This window comes from Ceratotherium simum, chromosome 17, assembly GCF_057802395.1.
Source record: "Ceratotherium simum simum isolate JZ-2026a chromosome 17, ASM5780239v1, whole genome shotgun sequence".
Lineage (NCBI taxonomy): Eukaryota > Metazoa > Chordata > Mammalia > Perissodactyla > Rhinocerotidae > Ceratotherium > Ceratotherium simum.
Window position 1 is genome coordinate 15,982,585 of NC_141916.1, and position 24,844 is coordinate 16,007,428.

The following is a 24,844-nucleotide window of genomic DNA, read 5'->3' on the forward strand; positions in this document are numbered from 1 at the left end:
AGAAAATATTTGTAAATCACATATCTAGTAAAGGATTAATATCCAGAATATAGAGAGAACTTGTAAAACTCAACAAAAAAAAATCTGATTCAAAAATTGGACAAAGGACTTTAATAGACATTTCTCCAAAGAAGATATACAAGTGGCCAATGAGCACATGAAAAAATGCTCAACATCACTAAGAACATACAATGGAGAAAGGAAAGTCTCTTCAATAAATGGTGCTGGGAAAACTGGACAGCCACATGCAAAAGAATGAAAGTAGACTATCTGTTTTCACCATTCACAAAAATTAACTCAATATGGATCAAAGACCTGAAAGTGAGACCTGAAACTATAGAACTCCTAGAAGAAAATATAGACAATACACTATTTGACATTGGTCATAAAGGAATCTTTTCGGATACTATGTCTACTCGGACAAGGGAAACTAAAGAAAAACTAAACAAGTGGGACTTCATCAGATTAAAGAGCTTCTACAAGACAAGTGAAGCCAGAATCAAAATGAATAGACAACCCACCAGCTGGGAGAAAATATTTGCAAAACATATATCTGACAAGGGGTTAATCGCCATAATATATAAAGAACTCACACAACTGAACAACAAAAAAACAAACAACTCGATCAAAAAATGAGCAGAGGATATGAACAGATACTTTCCCAAGGAAGATATACAGACAGCCAATAGGCATATGAAAAGATCTTCAACATCACTAATCATCAGGGAAATGCAAATCAAAACTACACTAAGATATCACCTTACACCCGTTAGAATGGCTATAATCACCAAGACAAAAAACAACAAATGTTGGAGAGGTTGTGGAGAAAAGGGAATCCTCATTCACTGCTGGTGGGAATGCAAACTGGTGCAGCTTTCTTTGTTTTCTACGGAAAACAGTATGGAGATTCCTCAAAAAATTAAAAATAGAAATACCCTATGATTCAGCTATCCCACTACTGGGAATCTGTCCAGTGAACCTGAAATCAACAATCCAAAGAGGCTTATGCACCCCTATGTTCATTGCAGCATTATTCACTATAGCCAAGAAGTGGAAGCAACCCAAGTGTCCCTTGATTGATGATTGGATAAAGAAGATGTGGTATATATACACAGTGGACTACTACTCAGCCATAAAAAAAGACAAAATCGTCCCATTTGCAACAACAGGGATGGACCTAGAGGATATTATGTTAAGCAAAATAAGCCAGAGAGAGATAGACAAACACTGCATGATTTCACTCATACATGGAAGATAAACAAACACACGAACAGAGAGAACTGTATGGTGGTTACCAGGGGCAAGGGTGTTGGGGATGGGCACAAGGGGTGAAGGGATGCATTTATATGGTGACTGACAAACAGTAATGTACAACCAAAATTTCACAGTGTTATAAACTATTAAGACATCAATAAAAAAAAAATGTTCAACATCAGTAGTCATTAGGGAAATGCAAATCAAAACTACAATGAGATACCACTTCACACCCCTTAGGATAGCTACTATATAAAAAAAATCAACAGGCATTAGTGAGAGTGTGGAGAAATTGGAACCCATGTGCACTGTTGGTGGGAATGTAAAATGGTACATCCAATGTGGAAAAACAGTATGGCAGTTCCTCAAAAAATTAAAAATAGAGTTACCATATGATCTAGCAATCTCACTTCTGGGTATATACCCAAAAGAAGTGAAAGCAGGGTCTTGAAGAGATATTTGTACACCCATATTCATAGCAGCATTATTCACAACAGAATAGCTAAAACGTGGAAGCAACCCAAGTGTCCAATGGCTAATGAATGGATAAACAAAATGTGGTATATACATACAATGGGATATTATTCAGTCATGAAAGGGAAGGAAATTCTGCAATGTGCTACAACATGGATGAATCTTGAAGACATGCTAAGTGAAATAAGTCACAAAAAGACAAATACTGTATGATTCCACTTACATGAGGTACTTAGAGTATCAGAATCAAAGACAGAAAGTATAATGTTGGTTGCCAGGGGCTGGAGGGGAGGGGAGAATAGGGAATTGTTTAGTGGGTATAGAGTTTTAGTTCTACAAGATGAAAAGAATTATAAGGATGGATGGTGGTGATGGTTGCACAAAAATGTGAATGTAGTTAATACGACAACTGTACACTTAAAAATGGTTACAATAATAAATTTTGTTATATGTACTTTACAATTAAAAAAGAGAAAGAGAGAAGAAAGAGAAAAGATTTATACCTACTGCTTTACTGTGATACTAGAGAATCCCATAGAAGAAGCTGAGATGACCAGGACTTTGGCTAAGTACATTGAAACCTGAAGTAAGATTATATTTCTCAATCCCATCAAGTAATAAGCAAGATTTAAAAACAAAATACCTAGCCTTGGGCCGGCCCTGTGGCTTGGTGGTTGGGTGAACGCACTCCGCTGCTGGCGACCCCGGTTCGTATCCCGGGCGCGAACCGACACACTGCTTCTCCGGCCATGCTGGGGCCGCGTCCCACATACAGCAAATAGAAGGATATTCAGCTATGACATACAACTATCTACTGGACCTTTGGGGGAAAAAAATAAATAAATAAAATTAAAAAAAAAACAAAAAACAAAATACCTAGCCTTTCCCAACTTAAAGTGATAAGCAATTATATTTGCCACTCTCTTTACTACACTGCCCAGTCCCTGTTGGAGTTGGCCTATATGACCTTTGGAGTTCAGTTTCCTTTTTGCTGTGAGTTATTGGGCACCTGCAGCTTGCTTGGCACACCACCATGGGGCTCATGATTTTTCATGTTTGTCATGAACAGGAGGAGAGAATAAGGAACCAAAATAAAAATGAGTGATCAGGTATGGCTGAGTGTTTAAAACTTCTGCTACTTAGAGAAATAGTTGTATCGTTGGTCTGTATGATGTAGAATAGTGCATTGATATTAATCCCCGATTATAGTGATGAAGATCCAGCAATTCAGTGTTGACTATAGTTTTAATATTCCTTTTCCGGCCCCTCTCCCTTCCCACTGGTTTGTTGACTTGGTTGTAATATACCTTTTCCTTTTGTCAGATACTCCAGGGTGCACTTTATAAAAGGAGGAATCCAATTCTTGACGCTCCTTGACTCCTGTGGGATACTGATATTCTGCCCTATAAAATTCAAGGAATTGGCATCCTAAAAGAAAATGCTTAAAAAGGTGTGGTTAAAATTACCACTAGTGATTTGGGGAGTGAAGAAGGAAAAGGTTGCTGTTTATGAATTGATATTTTTTGCACAGAGCATTTTAGTTGGTAATAAAATAAAGATCAGTGATAGAATCAGATACCCAAAGAAAGTGAATTGAACCACAAGACATGGTACCAATGTCCTTTCATACAGCAGCAGTATAATTCCAGCATACTGAAATTGTCCTAGTCGCCTTTCTGTAATAAAGGGAATCTGTGTCTAACAAAATAGTGGGAAGGATACACTAATTCTCACTTAATTGCACAATGAAATATACTTTGGAAATGGAGATGGAAAGGCATCAGATTGCTCTGAAAATGTGCCACGTTAAGGTCTTACAATCCAAAAGTGGTAAAGTTTTTCAACAGTTATTCTCATACCACTATATAAACTTGACCTAATCACTGAAACAGGAATTTATTGAACACCTACTGTGTGTTCACCACTAGGCCAAGCCCTGAGATGGGGCAGGTGGGGAAGGTAAAGAATAAGTGTAGGATACATTTTTAACCCTCTAGTGGTTTACAGTCTACTTTATTTTTTTTTTTAATAATTTTATTTATTTCTTTTTTCCCCCAAAGCCCCAGTAGATAGTTGTATGTCATAGTTGCACATCCTTCCAGCCGCTGCATGTGGGACGCGGCCCCAGCATGGCCGGAGAAGTGGTGCATCGGCGTGTGCCCGGGACCCGAACACCCGGCCGCCAGCAGCTGAGCGCGCGCACCCAACCGCTAAGCCACCGGGCCGGCCATAGTTTAAAAGATAAAACTATGAGACCATATAGGCCAAAATTTTAAATTATGTGGTGCAAACTGTTCAAACACCATACAAATTCAGGAAAGACAGACTGAAGATTAGAGTCATTAGAGAAGCTTTCAAAAAGCAATTGGATTTCTGCTGGGCCTTGGAAGAATGGTAGGATTTGGATAAACAAAGCAGGGAGAGAGGAAGGCATGTCTGAGAATAGGGGGATTGTGTAGAGGCACAAAACGTAAAACAAGTAGACTTTGCAGATCAGTAGAGACTGACCTGGATAGAAAGTGTTAGTGGAAGAATAGGAGAAAATAAAGTCATAAAAATACAAGAGAACAAGAAAACGAATGCATTTTACATTCCTTTAAAATCTCCTTTGGGAATGATTTCAACCTCCTCCCCCTCAGAGTCAAGAAATTCTTCCCAATGATTTAAATCTCCTTTGCTGCTATTTTGACCTTTTCCTGTTGTCTTAATTTTTGTGTGTGTGTATGTGAGGAAGATTAGCCCTGAGCTAACATCCGTGCCCGTCTCTACTTTATATGGGACGCCAATCCTCCTCTTTTTGCTGAGGAAGATCGGCCCTGGGCTAACATCCATGCCCATCTTCCTCTACTTTATATGGGACGCTGCCACAGCGTGGTTTGACAGGCAGTGTCAGTCCACGCCTAGGATCCAAACCTTCCAACCCCAGGCTGCCAAAGGGGAGCACGCGAACTTAACCACTATACCACCGGGCCGACCCTGGTTGTCTTAATTTTTGAAATTTTATTTCTTATTCTAAGCTCTTCCCGTTAGAGTATTCTTGGTCCTGACTGGGCCCAGCCTCTAGTTCCATAGGAAAGAGCTGGTATTTAAAATATCATCTCTCCTTTTGGATATGGATGATGAAAATTCTCCCACCTTTCTACACATGGACAAGAGTTTTATAAATTGGGGATGCTTTGTAGCACCTTGGTGAGATAGGCTAGTTGGCACTGGTTCAACAAATTTTTATTAAGCACCTACTGTGTGCAGGTACTGCTCTAGGTACTTGGGATACTTCCATAAACAAATAAATGAAGAGGACCCTTGATCTTGAGGAACTTATATTCTACCAGATGGCTTTGCTGCTAGACCAACTATCAAATAATGTCTGTTTCAAAATTCCTTCTTTTTACAGTGCACTAATTTAGTTTGCTGTGAGAATCGTCTCTTTAAGACATTCAAACAGCTTTCCCAAAACAGAAAATTCCTCAATCCACGGACAAAGGAATTTACCTTAGGTACAATTTGGTAGGGATTTTTCCCCCTTCCTTTAGTTCGTCCTCTTTCATTCCCCTGACAACATTTTCTCTTAGAGTATTTTGGGAAGAAGTTTCCTGTTCTTATTTTTCCTCCGTAAATTACCTTGCTCACACATGCAGCCTATGAGCTGCTGCTGCTGCGGTTGTGTTTATTTGTTGAACAATCCTGCACTTTGAAATGATTCATTCAAGAGCCATGAAGCATTCAAAGCAGGATGTGTGACTCATTTAGTAAACAGCAGCGTCTTGAAGTAGCAAGCAGGAGCCTCCGAATGACTAAGGTACAAATGAAAGTTATGTTGGCTTTGAGGTGTGTTTAGTCCCTTCCCTGCTTCTCCATTTCCCTACTTTCCAGTGGTGAAGGATATCTTGCCTTGGAAATAGAAGCCCTGCAGTGAGGGTGAGGAGCCTCATCGAGACTGTTGCAGATTTCCCAGTTTCTTCTTTCAGAATATGTCATCAATTCAAGTGATTAAATAGTTTTCCAAAAAAGCTCAGTTATGCTTTCCACCCTCCTTAGCACCGAAAGCGTTGTGTTCTAGAGTTTGCTCCCGTAGTTTCTCAGGCTTTCAACGGCTTTTTCATGCTATTTTCTTTCATCAAAATATGCCTAAGTGTAGATACTGTAATAAAAGAAAGTGATTCTGTCCACGAAGCACTGCCAAACCCAGGAACTTTGGAGGAGGGGATAGCTAGGTTTCAGCATAAATGACTTTTTAGACTATCACAAATACAAACTCAATTCCTTGTGTTGTTCCCTGATAGTTTAGGCATTCAGGGCTCATTTCCTAATAACTAATAAGAGTTCTGATTTGTCTCCTTCCCCCAGTCTACTCTTCTAAAACAAGGAAAGGGACGTGAATTAATCATAGGTCAGGATATAAGAGCATTTTTAAATGTGAGGCAAATCCACATGGAAACTGGAGCTGTGGTGGCCAAAAACAACATTTCAGGAATGAATTTGGCTAGCGGTTGAGTGCATATTGCACAGAAATTTCATTGGTCACAATGCTTTACCAGAGATTTAGCTTGAAACTATTACATTTCTAATGCCCACATACTTGTGCCTGGCTCGGAGTCAATAGCCAGAAATTTAGCTTTGGTTTGGCCTGAGCTCTCATCTGTCCTGAGCCTTCTCTTCAGTTCTGTTCAGTGCTGCTATTTCAGAAACTTTCAGGGAGACTAGCCTTAACAGGATTAGGAAAAGAACTCTCTCTAAACATTGACTTGTTTAGAATTATTCTGCAAAGAAAAACTAATTTTTACTATAGTATGTCTACCTTGAGATTAAAAAAGGAAAAGAAGAGGAAACTAGCTGAGTACATGCTATATGCTAGGTCCTACACTAAGTGTTTTATATAATTATTTCATTTAAAAGCTTAAGAAAAGAGGGGTATGAGGGAGCCTCTGGGATGCCTGAAATGTTTCGTATCTTGATGTAGGTTGTGATTACACAGGCATATACTTTTACAAAAATTCATTGAGCTATACACTGAATATTTGTGTTTTGTGTATGTTACACATGAATTTTAAAAAATTGAAAATCTTAAGATTTTATTTATTGAGATGTATTACTGATTTACAGTTCCCACCATCTTTGTTCTTTAGGCCATTTCTAACTCTTTACTTAGAGCTCTGTTCATTTAGTCAGTCTGCTAGTAGGTAGGATTCCAGATGATCCTATCACAGAAAGATGGGTGAGAATGAAATAGAAATGGAGCGAGTTTTACCAAAGATCTCCCGTGGAAAATAGTTAATAACGAACTATACTTTCCATGCCCGTTTTGCAGCTGATACCAGTTTTCACATTGATTTCTTCATAGTCCTGACATTCCATTTTATACTTCTTAGCATTTCTTAAACTAAGAAAATCTCTTTTCTCGCTGTTTTTTTTCCTCCACTAGGGACCGAAAATCAGGAAGTAGCCAAAATTGTTTTGATTTGGTTCTTCTGTATTAACGCTTTGTTACTAACAAGGCAGTGCATGAAAATTCCATTTAATTTTTGTTCTTCCAACTACAGAGCCTTCTGTCTCCGTCTTCCTCATTTCCCTGTCCTAAGTATTTGCAGATCTGTCGTACATCAGCCATTTTATAAAATGAGGTTGAGAGTTTTCTGCCTGTGTTTTTTTCCTTCCAAGTTTCAGATCCAAAAACATGTGTTGGCAGTTTGGCAAGGGGAACTAAAAAACAGACATTTTTTCTTGTTTCTTTCTCTCTTTCCTTGTTACCCTGTGACAGGGTTTCTCAACAGAGACACAATTGACATTTTGGGTCAGATAATTCTTTGTTTTGGGGAGCTATCCTGTGCAGTATAGGATATTTATCAGCATCCCAGGTCCGTACCCTCCAGAGGCCAGTAGCATCCCCGCATCCCCCCAGTTGTGACAAGCAAAAATGTTTTAAAACATTGCCAAATGTCCCTTGGGGGGCAGAGTTGCCCCTGGTCGAGAACCACCTCCATATAGTATAACCTGCATTATTTATTTAATTTATTTATTTATTTTTTTAATTTCTTTTTCCCCCAAAGCCCCAGTAGATAGTTGTATGTCATAGCTGCACATCCTTCTAGTTGCTGTATGTGGGATGCGGCCTCAGCATGGCCGGAGAAGTGGTGCGTCGGTGCGCGCCCTGGATCGAACCTGGGCCGCCAGCAGCAGAGCGCGCGCACTTAACTGCTAAGCCATGGGGCCAGCCCCATAAACTGCATTAGAGAAAATGGGTTTGGGGGGAAAGATTCAAGATTGGCACATTATTAAAATTCCCATCAGATCTTTGAGCATATTATCTAGATCAGAGCTGTCCAAAGGAAATATAATGCAAACCACAAATGCAAGCCACATATGTAATTTTAAATTTTGTAGTAGCCATATTAAAAAGTAAAAGTAAAGTGAAATTAGTTTTAATAATATATTTTATTTAACCTAATATATCCAAAATATTATCATTTCAACATGTAATCAATATAAAGTTAATGAGAAATTTTACATTTTTTTTTCTCTTTTTGTACTAAGTCTTTGAAATCCGGTGTGTTTTGACTTACATTACATCTCAATTCGGACTAGCCACATTTCAGGTGCTCAATAGCCACATGTAACTAGTGGCTACCATATTGGATAGGGCAGATATAAATCATCTTGGTCTCTAGATAGGGTGCAAATTAGCACATAATACTTTCCCTCCCCCATTTATGCCAAGAAACTGTCCCAATTCTTGTACTTGAGCAATTAAGACTCTAAACCTGTGTTACCATACAAATCCTCTTCCAAGGCATAGAAACTGCTGTCCTGAGCCAGTATGACTCCAATTCTTCAGCCCCCATTTTGAATGGTATGAGCCCTCTGTTGTCTTGGAGATGGTTAATATCTACACATTTATTGAAAATTAGCATTATTTACGCTACAACCAGAATGAATGTTCCCTGAGTGGCTCTTTGCCGAAACCTTGGTCATAGGTAAGACCAAAAAACAAAGAAAGACTCATTAACAGTATTAACAACTGGGAGAGCTAGATTTTTAAATGGGCAGTAATTCAAAAAGGAAATCCTTTTGGAGCCCCTCAACTCATTTTAATTCAATAGAATAATCTATATTTTTTTTTTTTTTTTTTTAAGATTTTATTTATTTAATTTTTCCCCCCAAAGCCCCAGTAGATAGTTGTATGTCATAGCTGCACATCCTTCTAGTTGCTGTATGTGGGACTCGGCCTCAGGATGGACGGAGAAGTGGTGCCTCGATGCGCACCTGGGATCCGAACCCGGGCCACCAGCATTGCAGCGCGCGCACTTAACCACCAAGCCACAGGGCCGGCCCTAATCTATATTTTTAATAAGGTCAAAATTTTTATCACTTAATAATTCTAGATGTTTTAATTGAGAAATTGCTTTCAGACAGATGGTTTCCTAAGCATACAGTTCAAGACTGTTCTAGAGAATTCTTAGGAGTTAACTCTTAATAGATGAGATAGAATATAAGGAACAATGAAAATAATAGGCAGATTGACATTCACTTTGACAAAAAGCTTTAGTAAACTTTTATTCTCCCCCTCCTACTCTAGCCATACAAGAATTGTGTTGAAAAGAGCAGGGAGAGATGGCTGGAGCCAAGACTAGGCCAGTGCTCTGCTGCTTAGAATTCTGCGCTTTTGGCTCCTGCTTTGAAGCACACTACCTGATTTAGTCAGGGATTCCTAACTTTTGTGGTGTCATGAACTCCTTTGGCAGTTTGGTAAAGCCTATGAACCCCTTCTCAGAATAATGTTTTTAAATTAATAAAATATGTAGAATTATAAAGGAAACCAGTTATTTTGAAAAATAGTTATCAAAAATGTTTTTTAAATATTTGATGATGTAATATATGTGCATTTTTATTAATGCATTAAATAAAAGTTCTAGTGGTGAGTCTGGTGACTACCATAATTTCAAACTAGTGATGAGTATAAAGGATATTTTGAGATATCTGTAATAACTGTAATGTGATATGAAAATGTGTGATTTCTGTTGTGAATTAGAAATGTTAAATTTCAGTTAGGGTTTAGTGAGAATAAAGATGTAATTCTTTTCCTGTGCGTGTTCACAGTTATCAGACCCTCTGAGATGCTGATGGGTGGAGATCCCTTCAGCCACCTTCTGTTCTCTTCAGACCCAGCTTTTGATTTGGAAAAAATAAATAGCTCAAGGGGGAATGCAGTGGTGTGGAAGGGAATGGGTGTGCAGCAGAGAGGAACAAGAACTAGAGGACAAGTAAGACAAGTCAGGACTATGCAGCAAAATTGTAACAGAAGGGGAGTTGCCTTTTTTTTTTTTGAGGAAGATCAGCCCTGAGCTAACATCCATGCCAATCCTCCTCTTTTTGCTGAGGAAGACCGGCCCTGAGCTAACATCTATTGCCAATCCTCCTCCTTTTTTTCCTTTTTTCTCCCCAAGGCCACAGTAGATAGTTGTACGTCATAGTTGCACAACCTTCTAGTTGCTGTATATGGGACGCCGCCTCAGCATGGCCGGACAAGCGGTGCGTCGGTGTGCGCCCGGGATCTGAACCTGGGCCGCCAGTAGTGGAGTGCGCACACTTAACTGCTAAGCCACGGGGCTGGCCCCGGGGAGTTGCCTTTTAAAATATTAAACAATCCTAACCAGAGCAAAACCTGATGGATGTTTCAAATCTTTCTCCCAGCTCAGATTTGAGCAAACTAGATTTCTGATAGTAGAAAAGGACTTTTTGCTTGCAAGTCATTCTTCTAGATTCTAGAACATTGTGCAAAATTTTTTAAGCTACCTACATGAAATTTCCTTAAAGTATGTATAAACATATTTTTGAAAAAAATTATTACATTACCTAAATGTATAGCAATACATTTTGAAAATTTCTACCCCTGCCTAATCCAGTACTCTTCCTATCCACCTAAAATGATGTTTTTTTCTCCATTGTAGGCTTGATTCTGCTCATTTCCTTTTACCAAATACCTGTCAATCCCAGACTCTCCGCAGTGACTTGTTTAACCTACAGATATCATACTGCTGGTTAACAGACTATTCTCTCCTTTCCCTATCCCCAGCCCTACCCTTTTTTCCTTAGGGAAAAATCTGTAATGGAAACAGTTGACACCTAGAGTTAACCAACAATAGAGAAAACTAAAGCTCTTGGCTAAATTTCCCCACACTTTATTCAGTTTTGTCCTAAATCTATTGGAAACCACTAAGGCAGTCTTTTGAATGTTTTAGTTCTTGGTTCTTCATACTTTTTTTTTTCTTGGTGAGGAAGATTGGCCCTGAGCTAACACCTGTTGCCAATCTTCCTCTTTTTGCTTGAGGAACATTGTCCCTGAGCTAACATCTGTGCCAGTCTTTCTCTATTTTTTGTATGTGGGACGTCACCACAGCATGGCTTGATGAGCGGTGTGTAGGTCTGCACCTGGATCTGAATCGGTGAACCCCAGGCCGCCAAAGCAGAGTGTGTGAACTTAACCACTAGGCCACCAGGCTGGCCCCAGTTCTTCATACTTTTTATTTATTTTTTGTGTGTGTGAGGAACATCAGCCCTGAGCTAACATCCATGCTAATCCTCCTCTTTTGGCTGAGGAAGACCAGCTCTGAGTTAACATCTATTGCCAATTCTCCTCCTTTTTTTTTTTTTCCCCCAAAGCCCCAGTAGATAGTTGTATGTCATAGTTGCACATCCTGCTAGTTGCTGTATGTGGGACGCCGCCTCAGCATGGCCACAGAAGCGGTGCATTGGTGCGTGCCCGGATCCGAACCCAGTCTGCCAGTAGCAGAGCGCGCGTGCTTAACCGCTAAGCCACAGGGCCGGCCCCCAGTTCTTCATACTTTGAATTGAAAATTCCCTTTGCCCTTCAGGCCTGTAGGCCTAGCCTGGAAGGATTTTAGATCTTAAGCTGGCTTTAGTTGTGATAGTGCTCAGAGCAAATTTGGGGAAAGCTACTTTCAGGTAAAATAAAGGAACTTAAACACTACAGTGTTGCTTTCTTGACTGGATAGGAGCTGGGATGGAGCCAACTCCTGTCTATTTGGCTTGCAGTCAAGAAGAGCTGCGGAAAAGAGGGCTATGAGTATAGTGTTTGGTGGGAAGTCTGTATGTATCTGATGAGGAGAGTCAAAAGAGGGGACTAACCAATTATTATTTTTAGAAACAAAAAGACAATAGAACCATGTTTCAGAGCCTCACTGGTGAAGGAGCTATAGGAAACTGCGGCATTCAAGCTGTTATTGTGTTGCAAGCATGTTTTAGTGAAGGAACAGGCCAGCCTGCCTCAAAGGGAATTTTGGGAGTATCATTCTTTTGAATTACTGCTGTTCATCTGTTCCCTTCCCCTCCCCTTTCTAAAGAAGGGGTGGGAGCATAAATTATTGTCCAGTAACCCTGTCTTATTTAGTCTTAAACTGGGGCAGACCTGGCCTCACCTTTTCATTGTCCTTTCACCCAAACCCCCAAATAAATAAAATCTCTGTACCATCTCCTTTTCCCTTCCCTCATTCTGCCTACAGGCTTCTCCCTACCCTAACAAAAAAATTTTTTTGCTTGCATTTTTATTCTGCCATTATATAGCCAGCAGCACTGCACTGGCCCCTTTACGGCTGATGGAGCCCAGGCGGGCTACCCGATGAGGGAAGACAGCATTTGGCCGATGGGGCTGGTGTGTGCCATTACTGCTGGCCATTGGGCCTCTGTCCTCCACAGCTCCATCCTGGCTCATTAAAACCCTGAGCCAAATAGCTAAGCAGGCGCCTGCTGTAGCGCTGTGGGGGCCAGGAAGTTAAATGGTTCTCCTAATCCTGCATAATTTATCTCCCTGTTAGCCCCCTCATAAATAGTCCAGTTCAGCCCCACTGTGGAGAGCTTCATTCTGAATTTCCTATTTTTGTGATGACCAACGAGTGCCCAGCCTTTCCCTTCTTCTCTCCTTATTATTATTATTAAAAATTATTTTCCCTTTGTTCGCTACGAGTTTGCCTTAATGTTTTTTTCATTTGGAGCCTCCTGCCTGGACCCCACTTCACCAACAATCTGTCCACTTCTCTCGTTTGGACCTGATATTACAGAGCAGTTGGTGCTACGGTCTTCCCCGTCTCCTCTCCTCCCAGCTTTCTAGTGCCTCTTTTTCTCCTTCCCCTTTTCTCTTTTTTAATCCATCTCCTCTCCTTTTCCATCACTTCCGGTTTTTTCTCCTTTCCGTTCCCTCTGCAGTCCATGTTTCCAGGGACCAGCCTTATTGAAGGGTGTTTGGTAGGACATTTTAAAAGGGCACTGAATCGCTTATTTTTTTTCACATCTCCATTCTGTTTCGTTTCAGAGATTTACAAACGAGGACCACCTGGCAGTTCATAAACACAAGCATGAGATGACATTGAAATTTGGCCCAGCCCGAACTGACTCAGTCATCATTGCAGGTATTCGTGCCCCAGAAGCCGCGTGCCCTGGTATCACCAGACAGTCAAGATTAATACCAGGGACCAGATGTACTGGGAGCTATACGCCCCTTCTCCCGTTAAGAGCCCTTATGTGATCTGCATTTAATCAGGAAATAGGAACACTAAAAGCTCCCAAGTTTCTATTGTGCCTTTCACTCTCTGTTTTTAACACAAGATTGGGTTCTGCGGTTTTTGAGGGTAGGTGTGTTGAGGTTTTGTCTTAGCTTTTTTCCGTCTATTCCCTCCTTACCTTCTTTTTATTAAGACTTTGGAAGATTTACAGACAAAAGACGCTTTTGACATTTCCCCTTACCCACAGTGAAGGGAGGAACAAAGGAAAGCCAGCCTCGCCCAGCTGCACCTCTTCCACCGGCTGTCAGTTTTCCCTGAGCAGACAGGTTGTCAACTCGTAAATTCAACTTCCCTTGTGAGCCCAGACACCAGTGAAGGCACGTTTCCAAACTGAAACAAGACGTTTAGTCAATGGGACTTTTCTAAGCCAATTTGGGTGACCTGGAACCTCTCACTGGTTGTTTTGTTTTTTTTTGTGTGAGGAGGACTAGCCCTGAGCTAACATCTGATGCCAATCCTCCCCTTTTTTCTTGAGGAAGATGGGCCCTGAGCTAACAACCGTGCCCATCTTCCTCTACTTTATATTGGACGCCGCCACAGCATGGCTTAACAGGCGATGCGTCAGTGCGCGCCGGGATCCGAACCTGTGAACCCCGGGCCGCCGCAGCGCGAGCACTTAACCGCTTGCGCCACCAGGCCGACCCCTCGCTGGTTGTTTTAGATGTTGTCTTGCTTACATATGCCATTCTCAAGGGAGCTTTCTCAGCAACTGCTCTCAAACCGTGCCGCAGTTCTGTTGTGCCATTTTCAGCTAGACAGACATACAAACCAAAGTGCGCTTTTCTTTTGATACCATGAGGCGTTTGTTCTGATTTAGCCTGAGTTAAGCAAGTTTACCTCAATATTTAACCAATAGGGAATTTAGTTGGCGATTTTTCCATCAGTTAATAACTCAGGTAAGGCACAATTTCTCTAAGTACTGCTAGCCAAAATGCTACTTGAGACCTAGAGGAGACAGAGAATCTCCTCTCCATACTTCTATACATGAAGAAAGGGACTTGCCTTTACCGATCTCCTACTCCTTATTAATTCAGCGAATAGTTATAGAATATCTGCTGTGTGCACCAGGCCCTTTGCTAGGACCTTGGATTGTAATTCCTGGAAAAGGACATGAGTGGGGACATTGTCACTGATGATCCTTAAAGCCTGGGGGAAGTCTGAGGGAAGAGTAGATAGGGTGTAATTATAAATGTAGGTAACACATACTTAACTTTATTAAGTTAGGGCATGTATCCCGGAAAAAATTTTAGTATTTGCAGTCAAGTACAAGTAAACAATACAAACAATATAAATACTAAGAGAATTAATATTAAGCAGAATTAATCAGAGAAAGTTTATGAAAGAGGTAGATTTGAGGCAAGGTTATCAAGTTGGAGAGGTCATTCCAAATGGGTGGAAAGGCCTGTGCCGAGTCTCCAGGAGTTGTAAGAGAAGTTGATACAGGACAGTCCCAAGGAGAGAAAGTGTTTTCCTGCTGTTCTTTGCATTCTGATCTGGAGTGCTCATCCCATTGCGCATGACTGCAGCTATCTTATCTAGGCTGATAATTTCATATCTCTAAATTAAGACCTGGTGTCACATGTATCCCAACCCTTACTGAACACTTTCTTGGCTGTCTTTCTTGTCATTCAAATCTTTATGTCGATGAACAAACTTATCTCCTTGTCCCCTAAACCAACTCTTTCTCCTTCATTATTCAGTGATATCAGTATTCTCAAAATCTTGAGTTGTTTTATTCTTTCTTCACATTTTCTATATTCTATTCCTTCCTGTTCTTCCTGCTGCCACCCTCATTATGCTTGGATTCTTTCCTAGCCTTCTAGCTGGCCTCCTTGACTAGTCCCTCATTCTAATCCATCTTGCATTCTGTTGAAAAGCCAATCTTCCTTAAATTCTTCTCCTGTGTTCAAAATCTGTCATTATCTTCCTATTTTATTTTCTCTTACTTTAAGGCTATTTGAACTTGGATTTTTAGGCCTTCCATAACCTAGACCTATGCTACCTACCCAACTTTCTATACAACTTACCTAACACGATTATCTTTTGACCTCATCTATACGTGGTGCCCATACCCTGCCTCCCTCTGTGCCTTCACCTGCCTTACTCCTCTTATCCTCCAAATCTTCTCTTCTCTCTACCATCTAAAGCCATTCTTCAAGGCCCAGCTTAAGTCCCACTTCTTGAAAGCTTTCCTAACTACTTTGTCATTAATTTGTCTTTATTTAATTTCTACAACAAGTTTATTCTCTGTTGCACGTGGCAGCTGTTTTTTGTATACTATGATGCTATCTATGTATATTAGTTTTATTTCCTCAACTAGAAAACATTCTCTTAATTCTCTAGGACAAGAGCCATGTTTTATATTTGGGCAAAACTCCTGTATTCCTGTTCTTCTCCTCCCCCAAATTTACGCACAAGTATGTGCATGTGGCACTGAAATACATAGAAAGTATTCAGTAAACACTTGTTGACTTCTTTGGAATCATCAGAGCAGGCTAAGGGTTTTCTTATACATTTTCAGGCGATTTGGCTGTTTGTTCAGAAATGGGAGAAGTTTGTATGAGCCTCAGATCAGAGATCCAAAAGGCCCTTTTCTGCCATAGCCATGCCCTTAGCTGCCCCGACCTGCTCCTCTTGAGTTGTGATTTTTTTGTGTGCCCTTACTGAAATACTCTCTAAGCATAAAGGATATTACCTCCACTCACCCAGGGATGGAGGGAAGGCGGCTTTATCATTGGCCAACCAAAGCAGCCAGAGAACCTTTTAAAACTATTTTGAGAGGTAGTGGTAACTTTTCCAAACACTCTCATTCAGAAGAGGTTTTGTTTAAATTTTTAAAAAGTATGTTGTTTCCATGGAAAATCCCACCGGGCTATTCCCAATTGATCATGCTAGAAGGAGCAATTTTAACCCCCGGTCTCACTCCTTAAAATATCATTTAAACATTGTTTTATTTCTGTCATTCAGTCTAGTGGTTTGGGGTATGAGATGAGTCCCTGAGCTGACTAGTGTGTCAAGGAAAACCATAATAGAGTTAGGATCAGAGAAGAAGATCCAACTGACCCAACAGAGAAAAACCAGAAAAGCAGAATGGGGAGAGAGAAGTTCAAATCTAAAATTCAGTTTGCTTGAAAGGTTCCCATGGGTTACGAAGAGGCTTCCTCTTCCCAAGGGCAGAGGCAGTGAGTTGAGGAAAGATTTGTGCAGCCCCTGAGAGGATATTTTGGCTGGCAAATCTCAATCTAAATATCCTGGTTTCCGGAATTTTCTCTGGGCCCCAGTCTCTGTGAAATGAGCTCTATTGTTTACAGTTTCCTTTTCTAGCTCATGATCTTGCTGTCTTGTTCTCCAGCCCCTAGATTTGCCTGGAATGCCTTCAGAAGGTAACAGACCCTTAGCTCAGTGACCGCTGAAAGACAAGGCATCATTTCTTATTTGGTAGCTTTAGCAAGCAAGTTCAACCATCTGATCCTCAGTTTTTTCTCGTCATTAGATTTTAACATCCATCTACTTATACCTGCTCACTTCAGATCTAGCAGGGAGTAAATTTAAAAAGAAAATGTCACTTAACTGTACTTGATTTTCAAATCTAGAGGTTTCACAGACTCCACCTGAGTGGCTGGTTTTGTTTTGTTTGGAAGTAAGGGAGTGGAAACCAACCTCTGGGAGAAAGGTGGTTAAATGGAGAGTCACACAACAAAATGTTGTGCTGTCTTCCCTCTGCTGGCCTTGAGGCAACACAGCACAGACACCCTCTGGAGGCCTAGCACCAGCCTTCACGTGCTAGAGCTCTGTAAAAGCAAATTTGCCCCAACACAGAGACCCTCTCCCAATAGAAGAATAGAAATATGTTCTCTGTATACTCTCAAATTTTAATTTCAGGTCAAAACTGAAATAGAGTTTTCTTTTCTTTTCATGTCTACAGATCAAACTCCTACTCCGACTAGATTCCTGAAGAACTGTGAGGAGGTGGGGCTCTTCAATGAACTAGCTAGCTCCTTTGAACATGAATTCAAGAAAGCTTCAGATGAGGAAGAAAAAAAGGCAAGAGGCGGGACTTTTGCTGAAAAACTGGTGGTAATCAGGTCTAGGCTATTTTCATAGTGCCCTGGGATAATTTGCTAATTGGTTAAAGCACAGAATTAGGGGATGGATCTTTAGAACCATGTAGTATTCACTAATCCTAGTCAGCCATCCAGGTCTTTGAGGGGTCCAGATGGCGGATCAGCACAGATCTGTCTTCACCAAAAGTCAGTCTTCTTGCCCTTCGAGTGGAGCATTAGTTCAATAATCTACTTTTTAAAAAATTATTTCTGTTCTGAATATGTTGACGATGTTAAAAGATTATAAATTACTCAGATTTTGTTGGATTTTTTTTTTTTTTTTGCCAAACCCCACTCTTCTCTGAGCTAATCAGTCTTCTCACCTGGACTGTTCTCGCTCAATCAGCCAGTCAACAAACATTTATTGAATTTACGTCACTTGAGGAATGTTTAAAGAAATTGAGGAAGTTTTGCTTGGAAAAGAGAAGATTTAGTGTAAACAAAATTGCAGTCTTCAAATATCTGAAGAGCTTTCATGTAAAAGAGGGGTTACACTTATTCTTTGTGGCTCAGATGAAGAAGTAGGAGCGGCAGGTGGAAGCTATTGCACAGTGTGTTCAATTCTGTGTCAGCCACTGAGCATAAAGACTGTAGAGAGGTTTACGATGTTAGAATCCCTTCAGATTCTGAGGTGCTGTGATTCTGATTTTAGCCTTTATATTCCAGATCCCTAAAGAACCCTTTAGTTTGAAAGACCAGGGGAAATAGTTTAAGAGGCAGAGTCAAAGAAAAATAGTTCCCGTGGAATAAGAGGTTTTGGAGAAAAAGGAAACTGGAAAGATCAAAGTCTACTTTGGAATTAGAATTCTAGGTTATTAGTCACTATTTAAAATCAGGTCTGTGTACCATAATAATTCAGAAAAATTCCAGTGTCTCTATCTCAAAACATATATACATTAACACATGTGCCTCCCATAACTGCATGGTGCAGTGAGGCATGGATTCCCATCAGAATATAGAAAAGCCCAAGACATAAGAAAAAATTTCCAGGGGAGCTCTTTCCCTCTAAGAGGGAGATAGCAGGCAAATCAAAACAACTGTGCATGCTTTTTCCATCCAGCTTAAATTGTAAGAATGCAAGATAAAGTATCATTGGAGATCTTTCCGAGTTCCATAGCTTTCTAGGAGCTTCATTTCATGCTATCTCCCTCAAACGGGGGGGAAAAAAATAGGGAAACTCAGTGGCATATATTTGTAGTTCTACTTTCAGATGGCTTGTCATTCTTTTTCTTTAGAGACCTAAGTCTCTTATCTCTCGGTTGCTTCAACCTATATGGTATAATTTTATTTCACAGCTACCCTACCTCATCCCCCTGTCATTTCTCCCTCCTCTAAAACAAATCAGTCGGGCCAGCCCCGTGGATTGGCTGTTGAGTGCGCACGTTCTGCTGCTGGCGGCCCGGGTTCGGATCCCAGGCGCACACCGCCGCACCGCTTCTCCAGCCATGCTGAGGCCACGTCCCACATGCAGCAACTGGAGGGATGTGCAGCTATGGCATACAACTGTCTGCTGGGGCTTTGGGGGAAAAATAAACAAATAAATAAATAAATAAAGATTAAAACAAATCAGTCAAATTGTTTCTACCAGGATGTGAGGGATTTTAAACCAAACTCGTTATAGGCAAATTCAAGAAAATTAACCTCCCTTTACAAGCTTCAAGTCTTTCCTCTGCCATTGGAGCTCAGTTGACACTTCTGGGAGGCCATTCATGGTTGGTCAGACATTTGCTCATTGGGCATCCTTCAGTGATTCTTCCTGCCTGTACAGGGGTGGTCTTCACCTCCCCTTGATGAGAAGCACAGACTGGGTGGAAGATTGTCTCCAGGAGTGTTTAATGAACCCCAAACTTGCGTGAACCACAGCTTTTCTAGGAGATGCCCCTAGGGGATTTTAAACCTTTGGTTGTGTTTACTTAGGGGCCTTTCCTTCCCCCCTCCCTCTGACTTCAGGGATCCCAGAATTAGCTCAATTGGGCTGACATCTTAGCAATGTAGACAAAATGAGGGCAGAAGTGAAACCATCTTTGCTGTTGCTCACCCCCATTAGATTGGAGAGAAAGACCATTACCACTTTTTCTAATGTAGCAGACACCAGATTATCTTCAGTTTGCTCAACTACCAAGAAGGTTTCTAGGAATTAAGGTAGCAAGGGAAGAGTTAGAAACAAGCTCCTCTTTCACCAAGAAGCCTAGAATGTGGGAAGAGTAGAACAAAGGATCCACTTTGCCGTGAAACTGAACTGCAGTGCCAGTGCTCCTGACGTGGCGCAGTGTCAGGGCTGTCCTCTCAGATGGTTTATTGTTCCCTGCAAAGCCATTTACGGCTCCACGGTTCTGTGAGGTGATTGCACTACTGGCGGAAAACTACTCTCTTTCCTTTCTGGTTTTCTCCAGCCCTGCTCCTAGGACCAAGTTCTAATTTCTTTCACTGATCAAATGATCAGGCTTTCCTTTCTTTGTTACCTTACTGCAAAACCCTGTCTTGTTTTTTTTGGTAAGGAAGATTAGCCATGAGCTAACATCTGTTGCCAATCCTCCTCCTTTTGCTGAGGAAGATTGGCCCTGGGCTAACATCCGTGCCCACCTTCCTTTACTTTGTATGTAAGACGCCTCCCACAACATGGCTTGATAAGTGGTGCGTAGGTCCGCACCTGGGATCCGAACCCGCAAACCCCAGGCGGCCAAAGCAGAGCATGCAAACTTAACCACTACACCACTGGGCCAGCCCCAAACCCTGTCTTTCTAACTTCCAGCCTCTAACACCTGATTTTAGGGTGAGATTACCATCAAGCATGGGGAGTTCCCCAGAAAAGATCTTTCCTATCTTGTTTGCAGTACTTTAATAGCCAATTTGTCTTTGTTTCCTTTTTGTTTTTTGTTTGTTTGTTTTTAATTTTATTTATTTATTTTTTTCCCCCAAAGCCCCAGTAGATAGTTGTATGTCATAGCTGCACATCCTTCTAGTTGCTGTATGTGGGACACGGCCCCAGCATGGCAGGAGAAGCAGTGCGTCAGTGCGTGCCCGGGATCCAAACCCGGGCCGCCAGCAGCGGAGCGCGCGCACCCAACCGCTAAGCCACGGGGCCGGCCCTGTTTCCTTTTTGATAATTGGGTAATCTAGTCATTCTGATTGGCAGAAAAAGTATTCACAGCTCTCCAGTGGCCAGCAGAGCTGGTTGAGAATAGGCAGGCACTGGATTTAGGAATCATTTTACTTTCCTGAAAAAGAATATAATCATAATATTTGCATGGATTTAAATGGCATCTTTTTTTTCTTTCAGGGTCTTGATAAGCATTATAAGTATTTTTTTCCTTTTAGAATCTGTATAAGTATTCACCCCTGGCGAAGCAGGTGTTACCCTCCTTCTGTAGTTAGGGAAGCAGAAGCCCTGAGAAGTTACAACGATTTGGCCAGAGCTGTTCATAAAACCTAGGTTCCACACTTCTTTGACTTGCAATTTGGTGCTTTGACCGAGGGCTGAACTTCATAGAAGTATATTCCCTCATCTTTCAACTGGAAAGATATGGATTCAGCCTGAAGGGAATCATGGGGTTGAACTATCCTTGTTTCTTCCTTTTAACAGGCTACTGCTGGGCCCCTTGACATGTCTCTGCCTTCCACACCAGACATTAAAATCAAAGAGGAGGAGACGGTGGAGGTAGACTCATCCCCACCTGACAGCCCTGCCTCGAGCCCCTGCTCCCCGCCACTCAAGGAGAAGGTAAACTCCCCGACCAAGAGTCACCCAAATGTTAATTGAGAGATTAAGTTTTGAGTCATTAGTTGTAAACAGAGTGTGTGATACAGGAGGATTGATTATATTTAAATAATTGTTAACTGTTTAGAAGATTTATATAAATTACACCTATTCTCTGACCCAGCAATTCTACTTCTAAGTCTATATGGAAATGAAATTAGTCCATATGTCCACTAAAAGAAGTATATAAGAATGTTCATAACAGTTGTAGTCATAATAGTCAAAAAACTGGAAGTAGTCCAAATGTCCATCAACAAGAGAATGCGTAAATAAATTGTGTTATATGTCTAAAATGGAATACTACACGGCATTACAAAACAATGAACTAATGATGTTCAGCAATGTGGATGAATCTCACAAATGTTATATTGAACAACAACAACAACAACAAAATTCAGACATAAAAGTACATACTATATGATTGCATTTACTTCAGGGTCAAGAAGAGGCAAAACTATTTGATGATGATAGAACTCAGAATAGTGTTTACCTCTTGTGAGGGAAGGTATGGATTGGGAAGGGAAACAGGCAAACCTTACAGGGTTCTGGAAATGTGCTGTGTGTGATTTTACATATGTAAAAATCAATTAGTTGTATCCTTTAGATTAATGCACTTTACTGTATGTATGTTGTACTTCAATTAATAAGTGAAAAAGAAAAATCACATAATTCATAAATTGGACATTAAACAATTTAGAAAAAAAGTCTTTCCAGAGGGAAGTCTTCTAGTGACTCAAAGGGAATACCTACTAGGATTCTGAGTATTACTTTTTAATATTTAAAAATACATAATACTTTTTATGAAGTATTATTTTTATTAAATTTATTGAAATACAGTACACGTACAGAAAAGTATACAAATTGTAAGCATACGTCACTGAATTTCACAAAGTCTACAGTCTGTGTACCCAGCACCCAGATGTTATCAGAACCTCAAAAGGCCCTCATGCCTCCTTCCAGTGTCTCCTGCTCTGCCAGTGGTTATTCACTTTAGCATCTACTGTGGATAGAGCGTCTGCACCTCGCTTTACCTCCCTCCAAATCTGGTTTGATAACCTCCCAAAACTACCCCCTCCATAAACATGACAACCATCCCCGCTCCCTCCCCTTTTCATCAGCAACCAGGTCCTAGAGGCTGTCTAGAGATGGTTTCAGGGCCAGTGTGGCCGCTGGCAATCTAAGATCCTAACAAGTTAACAGTGGGAAACAGTTTGTTTTATTACAACATAATCATTATTCAAACTTCCATAGCCTCACTTCCCCTCCCCCCCCTTTTTTTTTTTGGTGAGTAAGATTGGCCCTGTGCTAACATCTGTGCCAGTCATCCTCTATTTTGTGTATGGGATGCCGCCATAGCATGATTTGATGAGTGGTGCGTATGTCCACGCCAGGGATCCGAACCCACGAACCCCAGGCCGCTGAAGCGGAGCCCACAAACTTAACCACTACACCACTGGGCCAGCCCCCATAGCCCTTTTTTAAAGGGGTCTATAGGAGATATTGGGTTGCCTTACCACCAGTCATATACCTGCCTTTTGCCATTAGAGATCAGAGGACACTCAGGCACCAAGGTTAGAATGAAAGTATCTAGATTGTTAAAAATTATAACAATCCTTAGTCTTTATATGGTACTACCAGTGCTGCTGCAAAGATTTCAAGTGATTTTCCAATTGTCTTCTCATTCATGTAGCCATCATCTCTGAGAGGGAGATAGCCAAAAGTTCTTAACTCAGCATTCCTACTGGTTGGGTGAGTCAGGTATGGGTCCATGATCATGGTGGAATTAAGTCATGATTTACATGACTTGCTCTGGTGCGCTTTCCGGTAAATTTGTAGTAGATTTTACCAGCTATGTACTTCCCTATATGCAGCCCCTTAAAGCATTTTGTGATCTGTTGGTCTCTTCTTCCCAGGAGGTTGCCCCAAAGCCTGTTGTGATCTCTACCCCGACGCCTACCATCGTTCGCCCTGGCTCCCTGCCTCTCCACTTGGGCTATGATCCACTTCACCCAACCCTTCCCTCCCCAACCTCCGTCATCACACAGGCGCCACCATCCAACAGGCAACTGGGGTGAGTAAAGAGAGCAGGGAGAAACAGTGAAGCCTGAAGCTCTTTCCTCTTTGTGAAGTTATTTCATAAAACAGGGACTGTTTTTGATGCTCAAGGGAAACAAGTCACTGAGATTGTCTCTCAAAATAAATTTTTCCCCCCATAAACAGAATCTCCTTTACCTTTTTAGTAGACAAGCAAGTATTTATTTTGGGGGTAATACTTCCTTGATTTGGAGGTTTAATACTTTTTCAATCTAAAAGAAGAATCCTGGGCCGGCCCCGTGGCGTAGCGGTTAAGTGCGTGCTCTCTGCTGCTGGCGGCCCGGGTTCGGATCCCGGGCGCCCAGCGAGGCACCACTTGTCAGGCCATGCTGTGGCAGTATCCCATATAAAGGGGAGGAAGATGGGCACAGATGTTAGCCCAGGGCCAGTCTTCCTCAGCAAAAAGAGGAAGGATTGGCCTGGATGTTAGCTCAGGGCTGATCTTCCTCACGAAAAAAATAAATAAATAAAATAAAAGAAGAATCCTTAACACTTTAGGAAGTCCATCATAGTGGTGGAGGCCACACAGGAAAGTGTATTTAGTTCTTGACTTCAATCTATAGAATCTTATTGGGGCACTACTGAATGAGGAGCAGAAACCCGCTAAGTCATCTTTTTTGAGTCTGGTGTTCCCCTCAGTCCCAGGTAGGGCTCTTGGTCTTTCCTACTCCTAATTTTGTTTGTCTGTTTGTCTTTACCCCTGGCATGGCCCATACAGATTTCCTAATGGGATGACTGGAGACTCTGTCCCCAGGTACCCATGAGTTGAGGTTATTGTCAGGAATCAGCCTCTTAAAGCTTATTGTTCTGTGGACCCATTAGAAAAAATAGCAAGGGACATCTTTTTTGGGCAGGGTAAAGCAAAATGTGGAAAGGAATAAGAGAAACGTATTCATATTTGGCTATCATGTGATGTAATTCAGCTTTGCAAAATGACATCTTTGGTCCAACCTGCCCTTGCCTAAGGCAAGACAGAATTTATATGCGCCAGTGGTAGGAATGTTTGTTTAATTGTTCTCAACGCCTAATAGGATTAGCTTCCCACCCATTTGAGTTCAGTGGTGTTTGCTTAATTTGCAAGGTGTAAAGATCTTGCAATTTCTCTCCATCTATAAGGTAAGGTAAGTAGCATTCCCTGCTTTTTCCACCTTCATGAGGGTGTCAGGGTTTTACAATGCTGCCCTGTAGCTTCCCTAACTAGAGAAGACTGGAAAATCTGCTATAATTACAGGAGGAAGATCCATTGGCAAAAGGGCCTGTATTATGACCCCTTCACTTCATGTCTCCTCTAGGTCTCCCACTGGCTCCCTCCCTCTCGTCATGCATCTTGCTAATGGACAGACCATGCCTGTGTTGCCAGGGCCTCCAGTACAGATGCCTTCTGTTATATCGGTGAGCTCTGTAGTTGGGGCAGCCAACCCTACCAACACACTAATCCCTCCCTTCCACCTGAATGCTCGTAAACACACAGGAGCCCCAGGGAAACGTGGGCTCTGGTCTGTGTTAGTTGAGCATGGCAGCCTGCCGAAACTCTTCACTAACCTCTGCCAATCCAGCACTATGGAACACTAGACAAAGACTCATCTGGA

The 24,844-nt window shown here is 41.4% G+C and overlaps 1 protein-coding gene across 1 annotated transcript in view; it reads left to right on the top strand.

Annotated features, from left to right (window-relative positions):
- Positions 1-24,844, top strand: part of LOC101391492 (cyclic AMP-dependent transcription factor ATF-7) — a 90,968-nt gene that overhangs the window by 49,751 nt on the left and 16,373 nt on the right. Inside the window, exons 3-7 of the mRNA XM_004429126.3 lie at positions 13,052-13,148; positions 17,227-17,345; positions 20,988-21,125; positions 23,075-23,232; positions 24,548-24,647. Of these exons, the coding sequence (XP_004429183.1) occupies positions 13,052-13,148; positions 17,227-17,345; positions 20,988-21,125; positions 23,075-23,232; positions 24,548-24,647 (612 nt within the window). The remainder of the gene's footprint in view (positions 1-13,051; positions 13,149-17,226; positions 17,346-20,987; positions 21,126-23,074; positions 23,233-24,547; positions 24,648-24,844) is intronic.